The sequence below is a fragment of the Salmo salar genome, chromosome 23 (assembly GCF_965601325.2).
Source record: "Salmo salar chromosome 23, fSalSal1, whole genome shotgun sequence".
NCBI lineage: Eukaryota > Metazoa > Chordata > Actinopteri > Salmoniformes > Salmonidae > Salmo > Salmo salar.
The window spans coordinates 35,205,109-35,226,923 of record NC_138313.1 but is presented as its reverse complement, the minus strand read 5'-3'; the positions used below and the strand labels follow the sequence as shown (position 1 = coordinate 35,226,923).

Sequence of the window (21,815 nt, the reverse complement as noted above, 5' to 3'; positions counted from 1 at the left end):
GAGGATAGCACTTACAATTCCCAATTAAAACACTTGTTTCCAAAGTGGTCCTCGATTTTTATAAAGAGATGAGCCGTCAGCTGTTATATTTACAATGCCCCTCGAGGTGTCATGGACTTCATGTATGTCAGTTAACAGTATCTGGTAGTTGGTATTCTCTCCCTCCTCTATCAGACCCCCAAGACACCACAGTCAGCACAGTGCTGCCAAAGGCTTCTGTGTTTTTACAACATAAGCCATCGCTGCCCACTATGCCAAGAAACACTACAATGTCAAGAGGTGAGCAGGACCTGGATAGAACCCACTCCTAACAGATTCCAGTGTATGCCTTTGAAAATAGAATTAGAAATAGAATGTGTGTTTTTCTAAGAGTGCTGTTGTTTTGCCCAGGGTGTTGATAGTAGCCTGGGACGTGCATCACGGACAGAGCTTCCTGTTCTCTTCCGAGTGTCTTCTTTATCCTAACAGGATCTTTTGGCTGCTAATCCATCTTGACTGACACCCCTTTTTGTCTTCCATTGTGCTCTACTTCTGGCACCGCTATGAGCACCAAGGCTTCTGGCCCAACTTGAGGGAGTCTGACTATGACAGTATGGGCAAAGAGAAGGGCGCTGGCTTCAACAGCAACGTAACCTGGAACAAGGTCAATGCCATAGAAGTAGAATTCTAGAAGTCATTTCAATTCTAAGAAGCCCTTGTTTCTTCCTCCGTAGCATTATGCCTTCAGTTCTCATTTGATCTCTTGACTGGTTACAGGTGGGGATGGAGAACAGTGATTACCTTTCCGTCTTCTTCCATGTTCTCCTGCCTGTCGCATATGAGGTGAGGCATTCTCCTGCATCTGCAGCACTCACAAAACATGTCTGATGATCAATCTCTTTACATTTCAATCTCAAATGATGACTGAATTAAATCAATGCTCTTTGTTTCAGTTCAGCCCAGGTTTGGTATTTGTTTGTGCTGGCATTGACTCTGCCATTGGAGACCCAGAGGTAAGGCATTTAACCTTTCTATGAATAACCAATCGAGTGTAGAGGGATTGTAATTTTATTATAATGAATCTGTCTTTCATGTTTTGTCCCAGGGTCACATGTGTGCCACCCCAGACGTTTGTGCCCACCATACCCACCTCCCGATGTCCCTGGCTGGAGGGGAAATGTCTACAGTCCTGGTGGTGACTGTCACTCATAGACTGTGATATTTAACAGTGTCTCTCTCTTAGGAATTGACTGACATAAACATGAACATAACAGGAACTGTTTCTAACTGCTACTGTTCTTAACTCCTCTTTACACTTTAAACTGTTTCAGGGAGGGTACAACTTGACCTCATTAGCCTAATCAGTGTGCCAGACCGTCCAAACCTTACTTGGAGATCCTGCCCCCCAAACAACAGAACTGAACGGCCCATGTGAGAGGTTGGCTAGTTTCTCAATCAAGGCATTTCTTAAACTTTAAAACTGCTATAACATAAGTACCACTTATAAGTAGGATGCTAGACTGTAAGTCGCACTGGAGAAAAGTGTCTGCTAAATGACATAAATGTAAAAATGATGTAGCTTGTACCGTTACAGCACTGCATTGTATCTCTGTATCTTTCTATTTGTCCCTGCAGCGTTTTGGAGTGTGTCATATCCACTCTCAAACACACAGGTACTATATGACATTAGGGCTGTGACGGACATGGAATTTTGGATGACGGTAATTGGCCAGCAAAATGACTGCGATCTCTAATATCCGTTCTAATTGCAAAAATAAATATATATTTTTTTTACGCACATTTTCTCCTTTCCTCCTCTCCTGACTGCATGTTCTGCCACAGAAATAGAATGAATAGAACAGGCGTTCGCATTTCAAGTCAATGATGGCATAATGGGTGAACTGGCGATCATTGCGAGTGCACCCATAGGCAGTGGCGGAGCTAGAGTTTTATACATGGGGTGGCCAAGGCTACTTCAGGGGGTCCATAGACCATGACAAAAATTAGTGTGTAACCCTAACTTGGCATCTAAGGAGCATGAATGAATCCTATGATTGCTGATTAGAGGTAAAGTGATAATTCACTTAACCCGGAGTTCTTCAATGTGGCAGATGGTGTGGTCCAAAAAGGTTACTTCACTAGAATTATGTAACATACTATGAATAGTCAGTGTCTCTACCTTAGATCTGCAGCCTGATTTCTCTCTCTCTCTCTCACACACAGGGACCGTCTAAGTGCCAAATTATCCTTGTTAGATATAAAACAGCATAATTCTGCAGTTCTGGTGAGAACTGGCTAAATGTTTCACAAACTCATCCATGTTGAGGGAGCGTTCCCTCCTTGACTCAACACTGAGAATTCCGAGGTGACAACCTGTCATCAACCATTGTTGTCCTAAGGTGGGTTTTAATCAGTTTTAAAGCTGAGAAGCTTCTCTCGCAAGAAGCACTGCTGACTGGTGTAACAACAGAAATCTTTCTAAGTCAAAATAGTTCATGGAAGACCTCTTTATAAGGTTCTAGAAACACAACAAAGTCAAGGAGAGTAGACGGTCTGTCCCTTCCACTTTTCTCTCTCCTATCAAGAAGCCGCTTGGTTTGATGAACCTTATGTTTGAGGTCCTCTAAATCTGACTCAAAGGTCTGAGAAAAGGCAAACAGATGCTCCTTATTCAAGAATGTTGTATTGTTTGGGTTGAGAAATTGGAACCCTTGCGTTATCTCGCAATTCTTCTTTGAAAAATGCCTCTGTAGCTCAGCTGTGAGTGAGACTGTCAATCACCTGATAATAGATTGATCTTTGGAAGCTCTCACCTTCACTTTGGTCACTATTTTTCTGTCCTACAGTGCTCATCATCAATGAGTCGTGAAATCTTAAGCTTGTTTTAGGCTGTCTTTTACACGCTGTTTGTACACTTATTTTGCAGTGCCCTGCAATCTCTTCAACCTCTTTCCATAGTTCTCCAAAGTAACCCCCACTTCTGTAGTCCTGTAACTTGTATGTAAGGCCACCTACTAGATCCACAGCCCTTGCTAGGTCAAGAGAGCTTGATTGGAGCATGTCAGAAAGACAATTGGCATCACCAAGCACTTTACAAAAGCACTCTCAGAACTGCTGGAAGCCTGTCCCTCAGATTACGGCACGCCATGTATCTGCATGCCCACCTTACATCCGTAAGTCTCTGTAGTTCCCTGGGCTGCTGCTGCTGTGGATACAGCTCTTTCTGAACTGCAAGCCACTTGAGATGAACGTACGAGCTAGATACGAAGTTATAAAGCTTCTGCAGGAGAGCAAAAAAGTTAACTGCCTCAGGCACTGATTTTACAGCATTGACAAGAACCAAATTCAAACAATGTACATTACAGTGCACATAAAATGCAAATCTTGCACTGTTTTTAATCCGTGCAGATACACCAGAATGCTTTACGCTCATGACGGATGCACTGTCATAGCCTTGCCCCACAAGATTATTTCTGTAGACCAGACCTGTCACAGGCGTCGTAGTGAACAGACCAAGGCGCAGCATGTTGAGTGCTCATCTTTTACTTTTAATGAAGGCACTTCACAAAGAAAAAACAAACGACAGCCAAACAGTTCTGTCAGGTATCCTAACATACTAAACAGATTGCAACCACCCACAAAACCCAAAGGAAAACAGGCTGCCTAAGTATGGCTTCCAATCAGAGACAACGAAAGACACCTGCCTCTGATTGGAAACCATACTCGGCCAAACATGGAAAACTAAACATAGAAATAGAAAACTAGAACAAATTCCCCTAGAAACAAACAAACCCCAAAACACACAAAACAACCCCCTGACCATTCTACTATGGCAAATGACCCTTTTCACTGGTCAGGACGTGACAAGACCATGTTTTTCAAGGCAATCAATTATCATTTTTGTGAGACCTGCTGTATCGAAGCTTTCAGCTGACCAAAAGTGTAAAAAGCTTTTGTGGATGGCCACGTTGTAATAGTACCTCACAACTAAAGACATTTGTTATTTTTTCTTTAAATCTTTGATTTCATCTGCAATTACACTATGCTAAAAACTTCACTTTCTTTTACTTCTAAGCCCTAAAGAACTTCGTTCTGGATTTGGTGGCTTGTGTACTTACCATTGCCACATGCATTCATCCTTTTCTCTATGAGAGGGTCATGCTTTCCTATTTCTTCTAAGATTGTCAAAAAATGACCCTTGTTGTGAGAGTCATCAGACTCTCGATGACCTCTGTGCTATATTTTGAGTGGCAGTTAATAGGAGCACATCTGCAATTGTTTTAATGTAAGTACAGGTTTTCCTCCACTTTATTTTTCCAATCCTCATTTATGACAACTAACATTGATAAGTTGCTGTCAATAGCACTTTTATGCTGATTCCAAACATATGATGCTCTGCCTTCGATTGGAGCTTAAACCCAGAATCTTTAAAACAGTGCCTTTTTCCTGTTACAAAAACCTGACTGTGATGTGAAGGCAGATTCAGGTGTATTGGGCAGAGAAAAATGCCTACAGGCGAAACAATAAGTTGAATTTTGACTGACAGAATATTCAAGCCATGAATTGTCCTTATACATTTACATTTACATTTAAGTCATTTAGCAGACGCTCTTATCCAGAGCGACTTACAAATTGGTGCATTCACCTTATGATATCCAGTGGAACAACCACTTTACAATAGTGCATCTAAATCTTTTAGGGGGGGGGGGGATTAGAAGGATTACTTTATCCTATCCTAGGTATTCTTTAAAGAGGTGGGGTTTCAGGTGTCTCCGGAAGGTGATGATTGACTCCGCTGTCCTGGCGTCGTGAGGGAGCTTGTTCCACCATAGGGGTGCCAGAGCAGCGAACAGTTTTGACTGGGCTGAGCGGGAACTGTGCTTCCTCAGAGGTAGGGGGGCCAGCAGGCCAGCGGTGGATGAGCGCAGTGCCCTCGTTTGGGTGTAGGGACTGATCAGAGCCTGAAGGTACGGAGGTGCCGTTCCCCTCACAGCTCCGTAGGCAAGCACCATGGTCTTGTAGCGGATGCGAGCTTCAACTGGAAGCCAGTGGAGAGAGCGGAGGAGCGGGGTGACGTGAGAGAACTTGGGAAGGTTGAACACCAGACGGGCTGCGGCGTTCTGGATGAGTTGTAGGGGTTTAATGGCACAGGCAGGGAGCCCAGCCAACAGCGAGTTGCAGTAATCCAGACGGGAGATGACAAGTGCCTGGATTAGGACCTGCGCCGCTTCCTGTGTGAGGCAGGGAGCTGTTGAAAGCCCTTTTCCTAGTACCATGCTGAGTTCTGGGAAATGTTTTCAAACACGGCTGTACAGGACCCTCTTCTCTGGATCTTGAAATGTCTGAAATACACTTTAAATAGTGTGTCATATCTCTATGGAAATGTATAATTAAGGGATACACAAGATTAGATACTAACAGCTGCTAACTAAAATGTGTAATTTAAAGTATAGGCCTACCGTTGGGTCCTTTTGGAACAACATATCTGGTGCTTGATGCAGTTGGGAGGGGCTCGATGACATCTCCTGGCAGCTCTGGCTCACTGTCTTGCTCAGAGGTCTCTGTGTCATCCCTTGATACATCTATTACAATAAAATAACACAAGAACCATTCATGCCACAGCCATCAAAACAAGAACACACATGAATCAACAACCAACATTTTAAAGTTAGGCTTAATCTGACAAAATCATCTATTACAGGCTGAAGCTAAATTTATATTCTGAACTGGGCATGTAACTTACTGCCTGGCAGATGCTCTGACCTGGTGGTGGTAGACTGGGTCCTTGTGAAGTCTGACCACACTGACTCTGACTAGCCTCAGGTAGGGAGCTGCTCTGGGGTCCGGTGGTGATGCAAGGGTTGGGGTCTGTTTGCACCTGATCTGCCTGTTTGTGCTTCTTTAAAAAGAAGTCTGATATCTCTCCCTTTCTTTTCATGTTTATTGGACCCAATGCAAAAAGAAGACAGTCTATGGTTACATCTAAGCATCCAATTACCCACATTTTAGTCCAATCTCAATCTTAATTACAAATCTCCATTATCATAACTGTACCTTAAAATCAACTACCAGCCTAGGTTGATAGTTAGATCATGGCTAGCCCTACTCTGCAGTAAGTAACTTAGCTAGCTATAATTTCTTACACCTTTACGATAGCAACAGGCTATCTGCAAATTGTGGTAATCTTTTGAGTAACGTTAACAGATTGATAATAATAATTGTTCGTTTTGAGTTCAAGTACGAACATCTGAGTTAATGGATTTCAAATTGCTGAATGTTAACTTTCTGAACACTGTTAACTTACACAGCAACTCAACTTTCGTAAAAGTTGTTCAGGAAACCTAAACCTGTTGCTAAACCTTAACTTACTTCAAATATTATGCTTTTGCCAATCGTGAAAAAAGCTTGTGGAGCTGTGGAAATATTCTCTCTTATTCTTCTTTTGTATGTTCTTCTTATTCTTCTGTATCTTGCAACCAACGTTAATATATTCTCTTACTCGTCCTCGATTTCAAAACGTGAAAATAAATGCTTCTTTCAACGAGGTGAAATGAGAATGAATGAAATTTTGGGGTGGCACCCGAGGTGGCCAATCAGTGTCCAGCGCCGGACACCCCTCTGGCTCCGCCCCTGCCCATAGGAGCAAAGATAGGTTGAAGATGACAAAGGTTAAGACAACAAGATTCTAATATCCCATAAATCTTTGCAACAATTGGACCACAGTCGTCCCAAATTTGTGACGACGTTGTCTTAACCTGTATATGTGTTGTGATTTGTTGATTCAACTCAACTGACATTACAAAAAATACATTCCATTGCATGAGCGACATCAGTTAATATCATTTGAATGAACATTCTACATGACCAATCATGGAAATTATTGCATCACAATACCAGGCAGCCATTGCGAGTGCACCCATGAGTTTACCAGTCAAAATGCCATGGTTAGAGGTTCCCAAAACCATTCTATTCAGCATTTGCTACAACACCTTGCTTGCAAGTTGTTAAGAGCTCAAGTTAAGGCAGAAACGAACTCAACTGCATGATTGCCCAGCCTTCCCGTCTTCAGTCAGCTGCTCCCCCCCCCCAATTATTACTTTTTTATAATGGTTATTTTCTTTTTATCCATAACCGTCTGTTATACGGTAATTGTGCCAGCCCTATATGGAATCACCCTTGGATCACTCTGATCTCATCACTCCATTTACAACATATCAACCTGCATTGCCTGACTGGAACTATTCATCGTTTCTTTCTTCACTCCCTCCTTCTCTCCCTCCCTTCACTTCCTCCTCTCTTCTCTCGCAGGCTGATGAGAATCAGAAAGATGAAGAGGAGGATGGTCAGAAAAAGGAGGAAGAGGAGGTGCAGGCTGATGAGGGTCAGAAAGATGAAGAGGAGGATGGTCAGAAAAAGGAGGAAGAGGAGGTGCAGGCTGATGAGGGTCAGAAAGAAGAGGGGGATTGTCAGAAAAACGAGGAGGAGGATGTGCAGGCTGATGAGGGTCAGAAAGAAGAGGGGGATGGCCAGAAAAAATTAGTAAGAGGTGGTGGTGTGTATGTCACAAATTTATGGCAACAAATACGAGTATAGGACGAGTCAACAAGATTATTTAAGTTAAGACTATGAACCTCTACGTGAGATTTTCACTGGACAGTTACTTTATGATCATAGTTCCTGTTCAAATCACTTTCTATGCTTTTCTTGATAATATGATAATTGATTGTATGAAACATTTGACATTTTTGGTGAAGCTGTCTTGTTTTACAAACCAAGCTTAACTTTTTCGAAGAGCCAGAGGATGAGGAAGCTGTCATGTTTCGCTGCAGTGTCAATGCTGTCTTTGCAAAGATGAAGGAACAAGCGGGGATATATAGCTGTTGATAGCAGTGTTGTGAAGATGACAGTGCTTCATGGTACTGATTCTAAGTAACTTGCATAATACTACAAATGGCATTAATTGTTATTTGTTGCAGATTACACAGTATATTTGCCAATGTTTCTTTAGTACTAATACATCTTCTGTAGCCTCTGTTTGCTTGTGATAAATGTGCCACATTGTTTATTCCTCATGCTCCAGGAATACCAGAGGTTATTGTGTGTGTATTTATTCTCAGCACCACAAGGAGTAGAGAAAGACGGCATCGTGGTCTCTTTGGTTTGGTCTCTGTGGTGTTGTTTTAGCTAACTTGTAACTGTGATGTTAACTGTCTGTCAGATTCATAATGGTCTGGCACTGGTGCCTGACTTCACCGTGATCATGCTGTGTGCCGTGTAGCATGCTGGGATGTTTCTCACCAAACGGTACACAACGTTTATGACCTTTGACCTTGAGTCCTTTCTCAATACTGGACATGCACAAGCCAGCAGGGATATTGGTGGAGAACACTCAGTTGGTGTGTGATTTCTCTTCACAGGTTATTGGTGGTGTTCCTGGGGGATGGGCAGATCCCGGCATACATCACAGAGAACGGGTGAGAATGTTTGTACAGTATGTTGAGTAATAAACACCCTTCTTAACAATAAACAGCTCCTTCATTTCTCTCCTTTAGGAAAGTACTAATGGTGCAGATCAGTAAGGAGCCAGAGGATCAGAAACCCAGATATCATGTTTCTGTTTGTCTAAAAAATGTACAGTAAATTATCCTGAGAAGTAGTCTTACAGTACTCTGAATATATGATTGTCATGTTGCTGGGTCTGCTCATCAGTATGACCCTGGGCTGGTGCTGCTAGCACGGGAGCCGAGCTGCGGGTTTGGGGAGGCAGCCTGGGCACAGATCATCAGCCTGCTCCAGGGACTGGCACAGGGCCACACACTGGCACTCCTACAGGTGAGAGGGACACTCAGAGAGGGCACTGAGGGGCATATTTAGACTTTGCAAAAAAACATGAGAAGACAGATTATGACAGTGGCCCTCAAAGTCTTAACACTCTGTTATATCTCAGGAGGGTGAGGAGGGGGATGTAGGGGCCACGGCAGCCTCTCCACTGGGGGATCCTGCCCTCTCTCTGCGGCCCCTGGGTACCCCTCTCCCTGAGAACGTGGAGGCCATGGAGAGACTGAGACAGAGGCTGCAGACACACTGGGGACTACTGCAGACCGCAGGTGAACAGATGATCACACCCTCTAGGGGAACCTGTTCAGTGACTCCAATGGATAATAGAAATGTAGAAAACTGAAATAGTCCTTATTATTGACACCTTAAGAAGAAACTGATCACTGGTTGTTAATGTATTTTTGTCATTTTAAAGATGCTCTGGGGAAAGAGGCAAAGAACAAAGGACAGAACCAGAACCAGTACTGAAGTAATCCAGGAACTGAAGTGATCTCCACACCAGTTGGGCTTGTAACTAGGGGAGAAGATCCATCTCCCAGCCTTCCACGATTCAACCATCTGTTGGCTATTTCACTATCTCTTCATTGAAAATGTCTGGAACTTGCAGCAATGTGTAATCTCCATATATGATTATCATGGTTACTGTCTGTTTTCAACCCTTCCATGTGTGATGGAAGTTGAGAGAACTTCCTGGTTGCACAACTAAACTTCCTAGTTGCACAACTTACACAACACACTCATGGGGTCATTAAGTATTAATACAGAGGATGCTGTTGGTCAGAAAATATATAGCCTACTGATAGAGCTGTGATGTCTGTAGAAGTTATAGAAATGTGCCTAAAGCAAAACCTATTTTCTATGGCCAACTAGAGCAAGGAGCAAAGGAAGTAGACTGGCTAGTGGTGTTTCTCATGATGTAATAAACATATAGAAATCTAATTCTCTATCACAAGAATGCAAGGTTATTAAGATAAGGAATACAATATTTACTTTCTCTTTTGTTTTGATTAACCTTTGGTCTCCGCTAGTTGTGCAGTTCCACTTTTTTATTTATTTTACCAAGCTATGTTGAAGCCCCTTTCCTAGCTCTGTCTAGTATGGACAGCTGCAAGGTTTGGCTCCTGTCTTTTTTTGTGTATGTGTCCCTCCCAGCCTAGCCTAAGGCTCTGTAAAAGCAGGAGATGGAGGCTAGTCTCAAGACAACACTGATGAATGCAGAAAACAAATACAATTGGTTTTCGCCTGACATGTTGGGACCCATGTCGCCCAAAAAGTCAACTCAAGTTTACCAAAAATCACCTGGAAGCACCGAGAGGATCATCAAGACTCCTACGACTTTGCCATCATTGAATTCTGCTCTGTATCATAGAATTCTACAAGAGAATGTCAGGCCATCTGTCTGTGAGCTGAAGCGCAGCTTGGTCAGGGAACAAGACAATAATTCAAAACACACAAGCAAATCTAAATTAGAATGGCCGAAAAGTAAAATATTTAAGGTTTTGGAATGGCCTAGTCAAAGTCCAGACCTAAACCCAATTGAGACGTTGTGGCAGGACCTGAAACAAGAAGTTCATGCTCGAAAACTCACATGTCACTGATTAAAGCAGTCCTGCATGGAAGAGTGGGCCAACGTTCATCCACATTGATGTTAGAGCCAGGTGAACATCTACAGGATGTGTTTGGTTGCAGTCCCTGCGGCTAAAGGTAGCACAACCAGTTGTTGTCTGTAAGGGGGAAATAACTTTTCACACAGGAGCATTGGGTGTTGCATAAATTGTTTATTAAATCAAATAAGTATAACTTTTTTTGTTATTTGTTCACTCAGTGTTCCCTTTATCTAATGTTAGGTTTTGGTTGAAGATCTGAAAAAAATCACAAATAGAGAAAATCAGAAAGGGGGCAAATATCTTTTCATGGCACTGTAGATTAAGAGAAATACATTTACTGCAGGATTCATTGTTCAATGCATCAGAACAGATTAAGAGCTGAAAGCAATGTTTATAGCATAAGGATGAAGTGGTACACCACATAGTACTATGATAAACATGTCTAACCTAGAATGATAGCCATTTACTGTAGGTTTCGTATGTAGCCTACCTCTGATTATCATGTCAACAAAAAACTGGAACATCACATTGCTGTCAATGTATTCAGCAATAGACTGTTCTCTTATACAGTATAATAGTTTGATCATATTGTGTTTCCATGCATCTTATGCAATACTGATGTTGCTAGATTGGGTACACAAACACAACATGGTACCTGTCAGTGCAGTAGTTAGGAGAATCCATGCTCTCCTTCAAGTCCTGTCCACTGCTGGCCAGTGTTGTCCCTGTAGAGTACTAGGGGTAGTTAGATGGGGTTCTGCTACTATGGCTGGAGTCCTCGTCCTGTCCTGCAACCCCCTCCACACCACTCACACTTCCTTAACTGGACCGTGGGGGGGTTGACAGATATAAACACGTGATGACGCCTCTCCCACTGCCCTCAGCCACACCGGTGGCACATCACACACACTCTCTACCTTTCTACCTTCACTACCTGCTACTCAGCTCTGGGATCCTAGGGGTAATTAAGAGGAAGAAACAAGGTAGTTATATTTGAAATGCAGGGATTGGTTGGGAGGTTTGCTTGTGGCGGGCTTTAAGGAACTCTGATTTATGAACGCTTGCACGGTACCATATGTACATTTTTGGTAGGCCTACTGTGTTGTGAGTTCTGCTTGTGTGTTGCTGTTTAGGAACCTGTTAATGTCTGTATTGTGATATGAGAAACGTATGCTGGATTTTGTCTCTAGTGTTTCAGGACTAACTGGGGACTTATCCAGATTTAGCGTTGGTTATGATCTATTGACACATATTACATCTCTACGGCAGGATTATTGGGCTATATTATTGTTTGGGAGGGCTTTGCCTTAATTGTCGCAAAATCCTTAACACTATATTTCACTCATTGAATTGTAGCACAGAGTCATGTGAAGAAAGATGTACTGGACAGAGGGAGGAAATATTAGCCAGATTGTTCAGCCTGATTGTTAACCTCTGTTCAGCTATTACGTTCCACTCCGTGCCACTCCTGTCATTTGCTAAAGACAGGAGTAGCAAGTATTGGAATGTTAGCTAAAAAGACTGGTACCCAGACTAAATAGCACAATTATGATGAAACGCAGGACTGTAATTATGAAGGAAATGCTGATCTGGTGTGCGATGTGGGCAGCAGAGGAGGCATACTGTACCCTGATGGCTATGGTTTGTGGTTGAGCTCTACACCAGGGAATATCAGATAGGACATCTATACAGAATACAGAGGACTCCTCCTCTCTCCAACATCAACAACATCCCTTTTCTGCATACCTTAAATGTACTGTCTGCTGCCATTTAGTGCGCTGGAAGATAAAAGGAATGTTGCCATTAGGGTTAGCCTAAATGTAGACCCTAGCCATCAAATCCCAGAGGTATAGTCAGTGTGTGTTGTCAGTGAAAGGGAATCGAAGCTCAGCACAGCAACAGAGGGACTTGGCTTCATCTTGTTAGTTGTTTACATCCTAATATCAGAACCAGGTACTGTACAGTGCATTCGGAAAGTATTCAGACCCCTTGACTTTTTCCACATTTTGTGACATTTCAGCCTTATTCTAAAATAGATTTTTTTTTAAATCCCTCATAAATCTACACACAATACCCCATAATGACAAAATAAAAACAGTTATATTTTTGTTTTAATTTTTGCAAATTTATAAAAAATATTAATAAATAAAACTGAAATATAACATTTACATAAGTATTCAGACCCTTTACTCAGTACTTTGTTGAAGCACCTTTGGCAGCGATGACAGCCTTGATTATTTTTGGCTATGACGCTACAAGCTTGGCACACCTGTATTTGGGCAGTTTCTCCCATTCTTCTCTGTAGATCCTCTCAAGCTCTGTCAGGTTGGATGCTGAGCGTCGCTGCACAGATATTTTCAGGTCTCTCCAGAGATGTTCGATTGGGTTCAAGTCCAGGCTCTAGCTCGGCCATATGGATATTCAGCGACTTGTCCCGAAGCCACTCCTGCATTGTCCTGGCTGTGTGCTTAGGGTTGTTGTCCTGTTGGAAGGTGAACTTTCACCCCAATCTGAGGCCCTGAGCGCTTTGGAGCAGGTTTTCATCATGGATCTCTCTGTACTTTGCTCCGCTCATCTTTCCCTCGATCCTGACTAATCACCCAGTCCCTGCCGCTGAAAAACATCCCCACAGCAAGATGCTGCCACCATGCTTCACCGTAGGGATGGTGCCAGGTTTCCTCCAGACCTGACGCTTGGCATTCAGGCCAAAGAGTTCAATCTTAGCTTCATCAGACCAGAGAATCTTGTTTCTCATGGTCTGAGAGTCCTTTAGGTGCCTTTGGGCAAACACCAATGGGGCTGTCGTGCCTTTTACTAAGGAGTGGCTTCCGTCTGGCCACTCTACCATAAAGGCCTGATTGGTGGAGTACTGCAGAGATGGTTGTCCTTCTGGAAGGTTCTCCCATCTCCACAGAGGAACTCTGGAGCTCTGTCAGAATGAACATCGGGTTCTTGGTCACCTCCCCGACCAAGGCCCTTCTCTCCCAATTGCTCAGTTTGGCCGGGCAGCCAGCTCTAGGAAGAGTCTTGGTGGTTCCAAACTTCTTCCATTTAAGAATGATCGAGGCCGCTGTGTTCTTGGGGACCTTCAATGCCACAGAAATGGTTTGGTACCCTTCTCCAGATCTGTGCCTTGACACAATCCTGTCTCGTAGCTCAACAGACAATTCCTTCGACCTCATGGCTTGGTTTTTGCTCTGACATGGACTGTCAACTGTGGGACCTTATATAGACAGGTGTGTGCCTTTCTAAATCATGTCCAATCATTTGAATTTACCACGGGTGAACTCCAATCGAGTCTCATAGCAAAGGGTCTGAATTCCTATGTAAATATGGTATTTCTGTTTTTTATTTTTAATACATTTTCAAACATTTCTAAAAACCTATTTTCGCTTTGTCATTATGGGGTATTGTGTGTAGATTGATGCTGGGAAAAATGCATTTAATCCATTTTAGAATAAGGCTGTAACGTAACAAAATGTGAAAAAAGTCAAGGGGTCTGAAAACTTTCCGAATGCATTGTACAATATGCCTCTGTTGCTGGGTAACAGCAACTCAAACTGTTGGTTGACTTGATGACACTTCTGACCTTCGGGGACGATTGTACTTGTCTTTGCCTCTTTCTGACTGGGGTGATTCCCAGTGACTGGGGGTTACAACTGGGGGTTACGAAAGCTCATTAAGGGTGACTTCTGGGGGACTAACTGTGACTGTGAGTGACCTTTGGTGGATGAGGAAATGAAAGAGCAACGTGCAGAGTACAACACCCTGTGTCTTAGTTCCACTCATTGTCTGAATCATTCTTACGATCCAAGATGAGTATACACTAGTATAGTAGTACACAGGAGAAGTGTACTCTGTGTGTGTGGGATGTTTGTGTAGAGTATAGCACTCTTCGAATGTAGAAGATGATATGTACTACTTCTATGTGTATCAGTTGTAGCCCTCTGGCTTTGCCATTGAGTGTATTCTTCCAATGTCTTTCTTAGAAGAGAATGCTGAGAGGAACATGCTGAACCCAACTCCCAGAGAATACTACATTGAAAGATCTTCAGAGAGTAGGTGACTGATCTCTCAGTAGTGTGTATCCCTTTATTTTGAAGAACAAACACTGATGCTAATAGATGCTGTTGTGTCCAGGTGTTAATAGACTGGATCAACAATGAGCTGGAGGAGGACAGGATCATCTTCAAAGACTTGGAGGAGGATTGCTATGATGGACAGGTGCTCTAGAAGTTATCTGGTAAGGAATAATTAGTTTGGACTCTGTGTAGTGTCTGTGGCTGAGCTTGGTGTTTTTCTGATGAACTATATAATATTTTTGATGCTATCAACATCACTGTTTTCACAGTTTCTTTGATTCTGATAAATTTGTGTAACAGTTTAGGGTGAGTGTTTATAATGCATTTGCTGTGTGTATGTGTGTTTGTGTTTATTATGATGCTCTGAGCGACTGCTTTATAAGTCCCTGTCTGTCTCTTCTCTGCTGGTGACAGAGAAGCTGTCGGGTTGGAAGCTAAATGTGGCTGAGGTGACCCAATCAGAGAGAGGACAGAAGCAGATGCTCCAAACTGTACTGGAGTCTGTCAACCAGCTGCTCAGGCCTCACGGCTGGTCCAATGAGTAGAGCGTTGACTGTGAGTTGTATTTTACAGTCTAAGACCAAACATTGATAGGTGCCATTCAATTGCCAGTCCGAGTGGCTAACACAACATTGAACACACTTAATAATATATTCTGTATTGTGATCAGTTATCTTTGATATCATGCTAACAAAGTATTTAATATAAATCCTAATTTTACCATTGAAGTGTAAATTTACCTCTAGAAAGCACTGCATTAAACAACATTTTACCTTAGTAGTCCCAATTTAAACCTGGTGAATGCTGACAGCTCCCAATGCTGGTCCCCTCCTCCATCCACAGCTATCTATACTAAGAACCTGGTGGCCATACTGTACCTGCTGGTGGCTCTGGCCATGCACTATCTGTCCCTCATCAGATTGCTTGAACACATGTCTGTACAGGTGGTGATGGTCAAGGTAAGGAGACACAGCACATATCTATTATCTGTTGCACATCATGATTGTAAATGAGAACTTGTTCTCAACTGGCCTACCTGGTTAAATAAAGATGAAATAAAAGAAAAAATTATGATCACTCATTGGGAGAATCTCAATTGCATTCATCCTCACATCCTCGCTTGGGAGGGACCTCTGGCTTTCTCATCCAATGGGTTTTGAGAAGGAGACGTGGAGAGAGGACGCGATTCAGATTCTTCCACTGACCTGAATAGATTGTTTAGTTTGTTTTAGAAAAGGAGGGCATACTGCAGACATGTCACGTAACCAAGGAGCTGACGAGCACTACAGAGTAAGTACTATTGTTCACTTTTTGTTAGGTTTCTTTTTTGGGGGGAGAGGGGGGGAATCCTTATTGTATACATAGGTATAACAATAACATTTCTGTTTTCTATTATTTTTTCTAGAATGATGATAGGTAGATTTGGTGAGTAGATGTTGGTTGAACATTGAGGCCTGTTGTAAAATGTGATTAATGCAGAGTTTTGTTATGATCTTGATTTTTTAAAATATTTTTTTTACTGTATCTCTGAAAGGGATGCATTTGACACACTCCTGGAGATCACATACCTGACAAGCTCAATGTTATGAAGGAGGTCAAATATTTCAAGAGAGATTTAAAAGTGCGTTCCTTTACACTTTAGGGATTCGCGGCTTAAGTTGAGCCGTAGGGCTAAGATAAGCCAACCTTGTTTCTAGGAAACCACACACAAAATGAATCATTTGACCAGGAAGCGGTCGTCATTTCATGGAGTCTGTGAAGGAAGAAACCACATGGAAAAAGTGGTAACCAAGTTAGTTCCAAAAAGTAGATTAAACTTTCTAGCTCTCCCTGTAGATTTTGCAGTGACCTAGTGTCCCCATGAGTGACAGAACACTGAGCCAATCACGGCTCAACTACAGAAGATTATCAACCCCTACGCTCTGTACTTTCCGCTGGGCCGCTGAGCTAGGCTGAAACACCTGCATTTTGGAGCTGCCTCACTCAAGAAAGCAAAAAATAGACCATGTTTGTATGCAGCTTTGTTAACTCAATACGTTTTTTTTTTTACATTGTTGCAAACTGATATGTGACACGTATTAGTGCTAAAATAACAAGCAAGTAAATATTACTATAATATTTATTTTGCTAAACCGGTGGGGTTCATAACAGGAGGGGCTCTGCCCCACTGGCTCTGAATGATGGGTCGCCACTGCTTCTTCCATATCCTCATGTGTTGCCAATGTTTGACAACCCCTTGTCTTTGTGTCCAGTTTGCTGATGGTGTGTATCTGGTTCTGCTGGAGGACTATTTTGTCCTCCTCTACAACTTCTTCCTCACACAGGAGAACTTTGAGCAGAAGGTAGGTAGGACTTTTAGAAGTGGTGTTTCTCTGTGAGAGGTGGACTTGTAGAAGTGGTGTTTCTCTGTGAGAGGTGGACTTGTAGAAGTGGTGTTTCTCTGTGAGAGGTGGACTTGTAGAAGTGGTGTTTCTCTGTGAGAGGTGGACTTGTAGAAGTGGTGTTTCTCTGTGAGAGGTGGACTTGTAGAAGTGGTGTTTCTCTGTGAGAGGTGGACTTGTAGAAGTGGTGTTTCTCTGTGAGAGGTGGACTTGTAGAAGTGGTGTTTCTCTGTGAGAGGTGGACTTGTAGAAGTGGTGTTTCTCTGTGAGAGGTGGACTTGTAGAAGTGGTGTTTCTCTGTGAGAGGTGGACTTGTAGAAGTGGTGTTTCTCTGTGAGAGGTGGACTTGTAGAAGTGGTGTTTCTCTGTGACAGGTGGACTTGTAGAAGTGGTGTTTCTCTGTGAGAGGTGGACTTGTAGAAGTGGTGTTTCTTTGGTCGACTGCTAGCAGGTTCATCTTGTTCATTCTCTCCCCTGGTTCCCCTCAGGTCCACAATGTGGCGTTTGCCTTTGAGCTGATGCAGGACGAAGGCCTGAATAAACCCAAAGCCAAATCAGACGGTACAGTACTGACACAATATATTACATCAGTGTTTCCCAAACTAGGGGTTGCGACCCCATGTGTTTTTGCCTGATTTAAAATGGGTTTGTGAGAGAAAATGTGCAATGATGATGTTCTTTTCTGCACAGAATATCATACAACATTATTGCCTGATGATCTTCTGAACTTCCCAATAACTTCCTAATGCATTTCAGTCACTTCAAACCATACTTCCTTCAGATTGAAATACTGTCAAAAGTACTGTCAGACTGACTTGTAATAGACTGTCATAGCCCAAATTAAAAAAGTAAACATTGGCTGTAAATTACAAAAAAAGTTTGGGAACCCCTGCATTAGACGAACAGGGAGGGCGGTAACACATGGGGAATGCAGGCAGTGAACATTCAGTAGAAGAGGGAAGCTTGCTGAAGGTAGACTATCATCGGAATACTCATGATGCTTGAGTATCTTTAATGCCTTAGGTGTCCAGTAGGTGGAGCTCTTGCCTCACTTTAGATACTTGAAAATTGATATACGTCTAAGCCAGCATCTGACCCAAACACACCCAACCTCACCCCGACAGCTTTTGTCTTCCTGAATATAAAGTCTCACAGGATGAATTGTCGAAACAAAAGTGTTCATATTTGTATGTTTGTATACCAATATCACCCAGAATCAGTCAAGCAGCATGCACTTTTCTTTGTGTTTGTGATTTTCCCTCTCAGAGAGAAGTTTGTTATTTTTGTTTTTATAAATAATGAATTACTTCTTTTGGGTGCATTGTTTGGTTCGAGGCATTGTGAACCTGAACCTGAAGTCCACCTTGAGGTGTTGTACAACATTTTCACCAAATACAAGAACTCTGAGTGACGTCTGCCTGCCAGACACAGTCACACGCAGTCACACACACAGCTACAGTGTGAGGAGAATGAAGGCACTGTGCCTGTGCCCACTTTAAGCCTAAACAATGATGGAACCCACGGAATATAGACTAAATTCACCCCTTGTATCAGTGCCGTGGGACTTACAGATACCCCCCGAGGACTAGCCTGAAGAGACAGATTGTTTGTATTTAATCTCCCCCAATGTCAGTATTTAATTCCTCCTTTATGCTAACCACAACCCATAATCCAGCACACTTAGCTGTTAATACTCAGTCAACACTGGAGAATGTATTATGCAATTGGAAAACATGGACAGCAAATTCTCCAGCGTTAAAAACAAAACAAAAATATCACTGAGAGTGTTAAATCCACACTGAAAGTGTTGAGTCTGTGGACCAATATAGACAGCGGAACAGTGTTAAATTAACACACTGTTTTGTGTAAAACCTTGTTCAAATATTTCCCAGAGTTACTTGCATTTCGAGTAAATTTGAGTTACCACCCATGACTGTATTTGTTAGTGACAGAGACATGGTTGTTGCATTCATCCATTTTCAGTCCAATGAACTTAACCAAGTGAGAGCCTAAGTGAGTATGTATCATAAAAAAAAAGCTTTTTAACAAAATAGAATAAGTATTACACAAGGCCTTATTTTGAGGGCCTATTTTTACCCTAATCCACGGGCCAGAAACTCATACAAATCACTTTGAACCAAAACCATCATTATCATATTTCCCAGCATTTTTTTTACTTTACAGGGTACCATTACAGTTGCAAGTGTTTGTACCCCTTTAGGAACAAATCAAAGTAATACAATGGCCTGAAACTCACGCAATGTGTTAATTTAACACTGTTCCAATGTCTATATGGGTACACAGACTCAACACTTTCAATGTTGATTTAACACTCTGTGTTCATTTTGTTTGTTTTTTACACTGGAGAATTTGCTGTGTGGGTGTGTATTTTATGCAAAAAGCCTCTACTGCTTTATAAGAAGATATTTATGTGTGAGGAAAATGCTGTATATTCTATCTCATAAAGCTTTATACAGTATATTATTATTGATGTACTTCTATTGTTCTATTGTATCTATCCTGCCAATGACTGGAATGAATTGCAAAAATCACTGAAGCTGGAGACTTATATCTCCCTCTCTAACTTTAAGCATCAGCTGTCAGAGCAGCTTACCGATCACTGTACCTGTACACAGCCCATCTGTGATTAGCACACCCAACTACCTCATCCCCATATTGTTATTTATTCTTTTGCTCTTTTGCACCCCAGTATCACTACTTGCACATCATCATCTGCACATCTATCACTCCAGTGTTAATGCTAAATTGTAATTATTTCGCCACATTGGCCTATTTATTGACTTACCTCCCTAACCTTACTACATTTGCACAGACTGTACATAGATTTTTCTATTGTGTTTTTGACTGTACGTTTAATTTTCCTGTAACTCTGTGTTGTTGTTTTTGTCGCACTGCTTTGCTTTATCTTGGCCAGGTCGCAGTTGTAGATGAGAACTTGTTCTCAACTGGCCTACCTGGTTAACTAAAGGTGAAATAAAAAAATAAAAAAATCAATTTTAAAAGATTAATTAATTGTAACAGTGCTATTTTAGTATTCTCTGACTGACTATATGGACAGGTTCAAGCCATATTTCTTGATGCCGACCCTGTTGCCTTTCACCTTAAGCGCAATATTATTTATTCTCCTTCTGTACCACAGAGCATCATTGTGTTGACCTGCCCTTCAGATGAGAGAGAGAGCTGAATGTACAGGAGTCCACTCATGCATTTTAGACCATGGGTAAATTATTAAGTGGTCAAGTCTGGATCGCCAAGAGACAGGCTGTTCAATGGAAACAACTCGCCTCCCTTCTTGTATGTATCTGCCTGGACGTGTCTGTCTATCAAGAAATAAATGTTTGAATTCAGAAAGCTGGTGAATGTGTTTAATTATACACTTCACACCAGTGGAGGCTGCTGAGGGGAGGACGGCTCATAATAATGGCTGGAACGGAGTGAATGGAATGGCATTTTACATATGGGAACCATGTATATGATACCGTTCCACTGATTCCACTCCAGTCATTACCACAAGCCCGTCCTCCCCAATTAAGGTGCCACCAACCTCCTGTGCTTTCTTTGTCTTCACAAGTGAATCAGAAGTGTGGCGGAGATTGGAACTCACAACACAAGCCTTCTGGTTTTGGTTTAGCCAAAGGAATGATGGGGTTTATTTTAGGACTGTCTTTATTTTCTTGTCTATGGTAACCATGACTACTTCTCCTTTTCCCTTTTTGCCCTTTCCTCTTCAGGTTGATGGAGTGTGCGTGTTTCCTCTGCTCCTCTGACGTAGAGATGGTGCACATGCAGTGTGTTGTCTCTTCTCTCTCTGTATATGATTGGGGAGTGCTGGAGGACAGACATCACACATGATACAGCCACTGGGCACAGACGTCAATTCAACGTCTATTCCACGTTGTTTCAATGTAATTTCATTGAAATGATGTGTAAACAATGTTGATTCAACCAGTGTGTGCCCAGTGGGATGTTTGTTTTGACCTCCTGTGGTGTGGTTGCCACTTCTATTAGGTGAAGTGACCTCACTTTCACCTCTAAGCAGTTGTCTCTATCCAAATGCTCTAAACTATAAGTCTGGACCACTTGGCTTCATATACATGGTCTCTCCTCAGAACACACTGTGTGTAACACGTTTCTGGAGAAGTGCTTGTCAGATTGGGTGTATTTTTCTCTGTCGCAATGCTATTTTGATTGATTCAGTGTTGACGTTAGTCAGGAAGCAGAGTACAACAGCGTTGTTTCCTTATTCTATCTGTTTGCTGCTACTGCTCTGAAGGTATGATTATTCAATTTGCCTTTTGTTGTCAACCTCATACAGAGAAGAGTACATCACAAAGACAGATATGGTACAGCGAAGCTACACTCTAGTCTCAGGCAGACACTTTGACATATTGTTGGTCACATTAAATCCCAGTCAGGTTAGTTTAGAGTCGGAATGCATTCCTCTGAGTTTGTTGTTGTTGCGTGTTGTTTTGGGGCCCAGAATCCCCAAAAAGCATTCAGAGGGACATGATGTTATGGGGTTATAGCCATTTTGCTCTATTCATGCTGTTTGTGTGTGCTCAGCTAATGCAGAAGTGCACTCACAGAGAAGGAAGAGATCAAATACTGAAGTTTGAAGTGGTCCCTCACATTAATTGAATATATTTGAATTTGAACTATTACTGAAAGCGTAAGCTACACTGATACCAGGTACAGTCACTTGATATCTGGCTCAGAAGAGGGGATATGAAGGATTTTCCTGATATGCAGAAGGGCAAAGACCCTGAGGATGTTGAATCTTTCTAGGGTAAGTCTACATTCAACTGTATTCCAGCTCAGGTCATCTTCTGGATATCATATTTTCCCTCCAAAATGGTTGTCAAGTAGTGGGCTTTTCAACTTAAAACGTATGTGTTGAAACAGGTGAG

At 42.2% G+C, this 21,815-nt stretch overlaps 1 protein-coding gene across 1 annotated transcript; it reads left to right on the top strand.

Moving 5' to 3' along the window:
* Window positions 1–592: 592 nt before the first annotated feature.
* Window positions 593–19,816, top strand: LOC106584454 (beta-parvin). The gene is given in 18 exon segments (XM_082968248.1): window positions 593–628; window positions 757–822; window positions 8,397–8,453; window positions 8,689–8,811; window positions 8,927–9,086; window positions 14,414–14,456; window positions 14,458–14,482; window positions 14,565–14,667; window positions 14,921–15,061; window positions 15,350–15,465; window positions 15,729–15,796; window positions 15,912–15,935; window positions 16,041–16,062; window positions 16,065–16,100; window positions 16,759–16,848; window positions 17,376–17,448; window positions 18,223–18,255; window positions 18,258–19,816. Coding segments are annotated over 18 exon segments (1,257 nt in total). The 3' UTR covers window positions 18,299–19,816.
* Window positions 19,817–21,815: the final 1,999 nt, after the last annotated feature.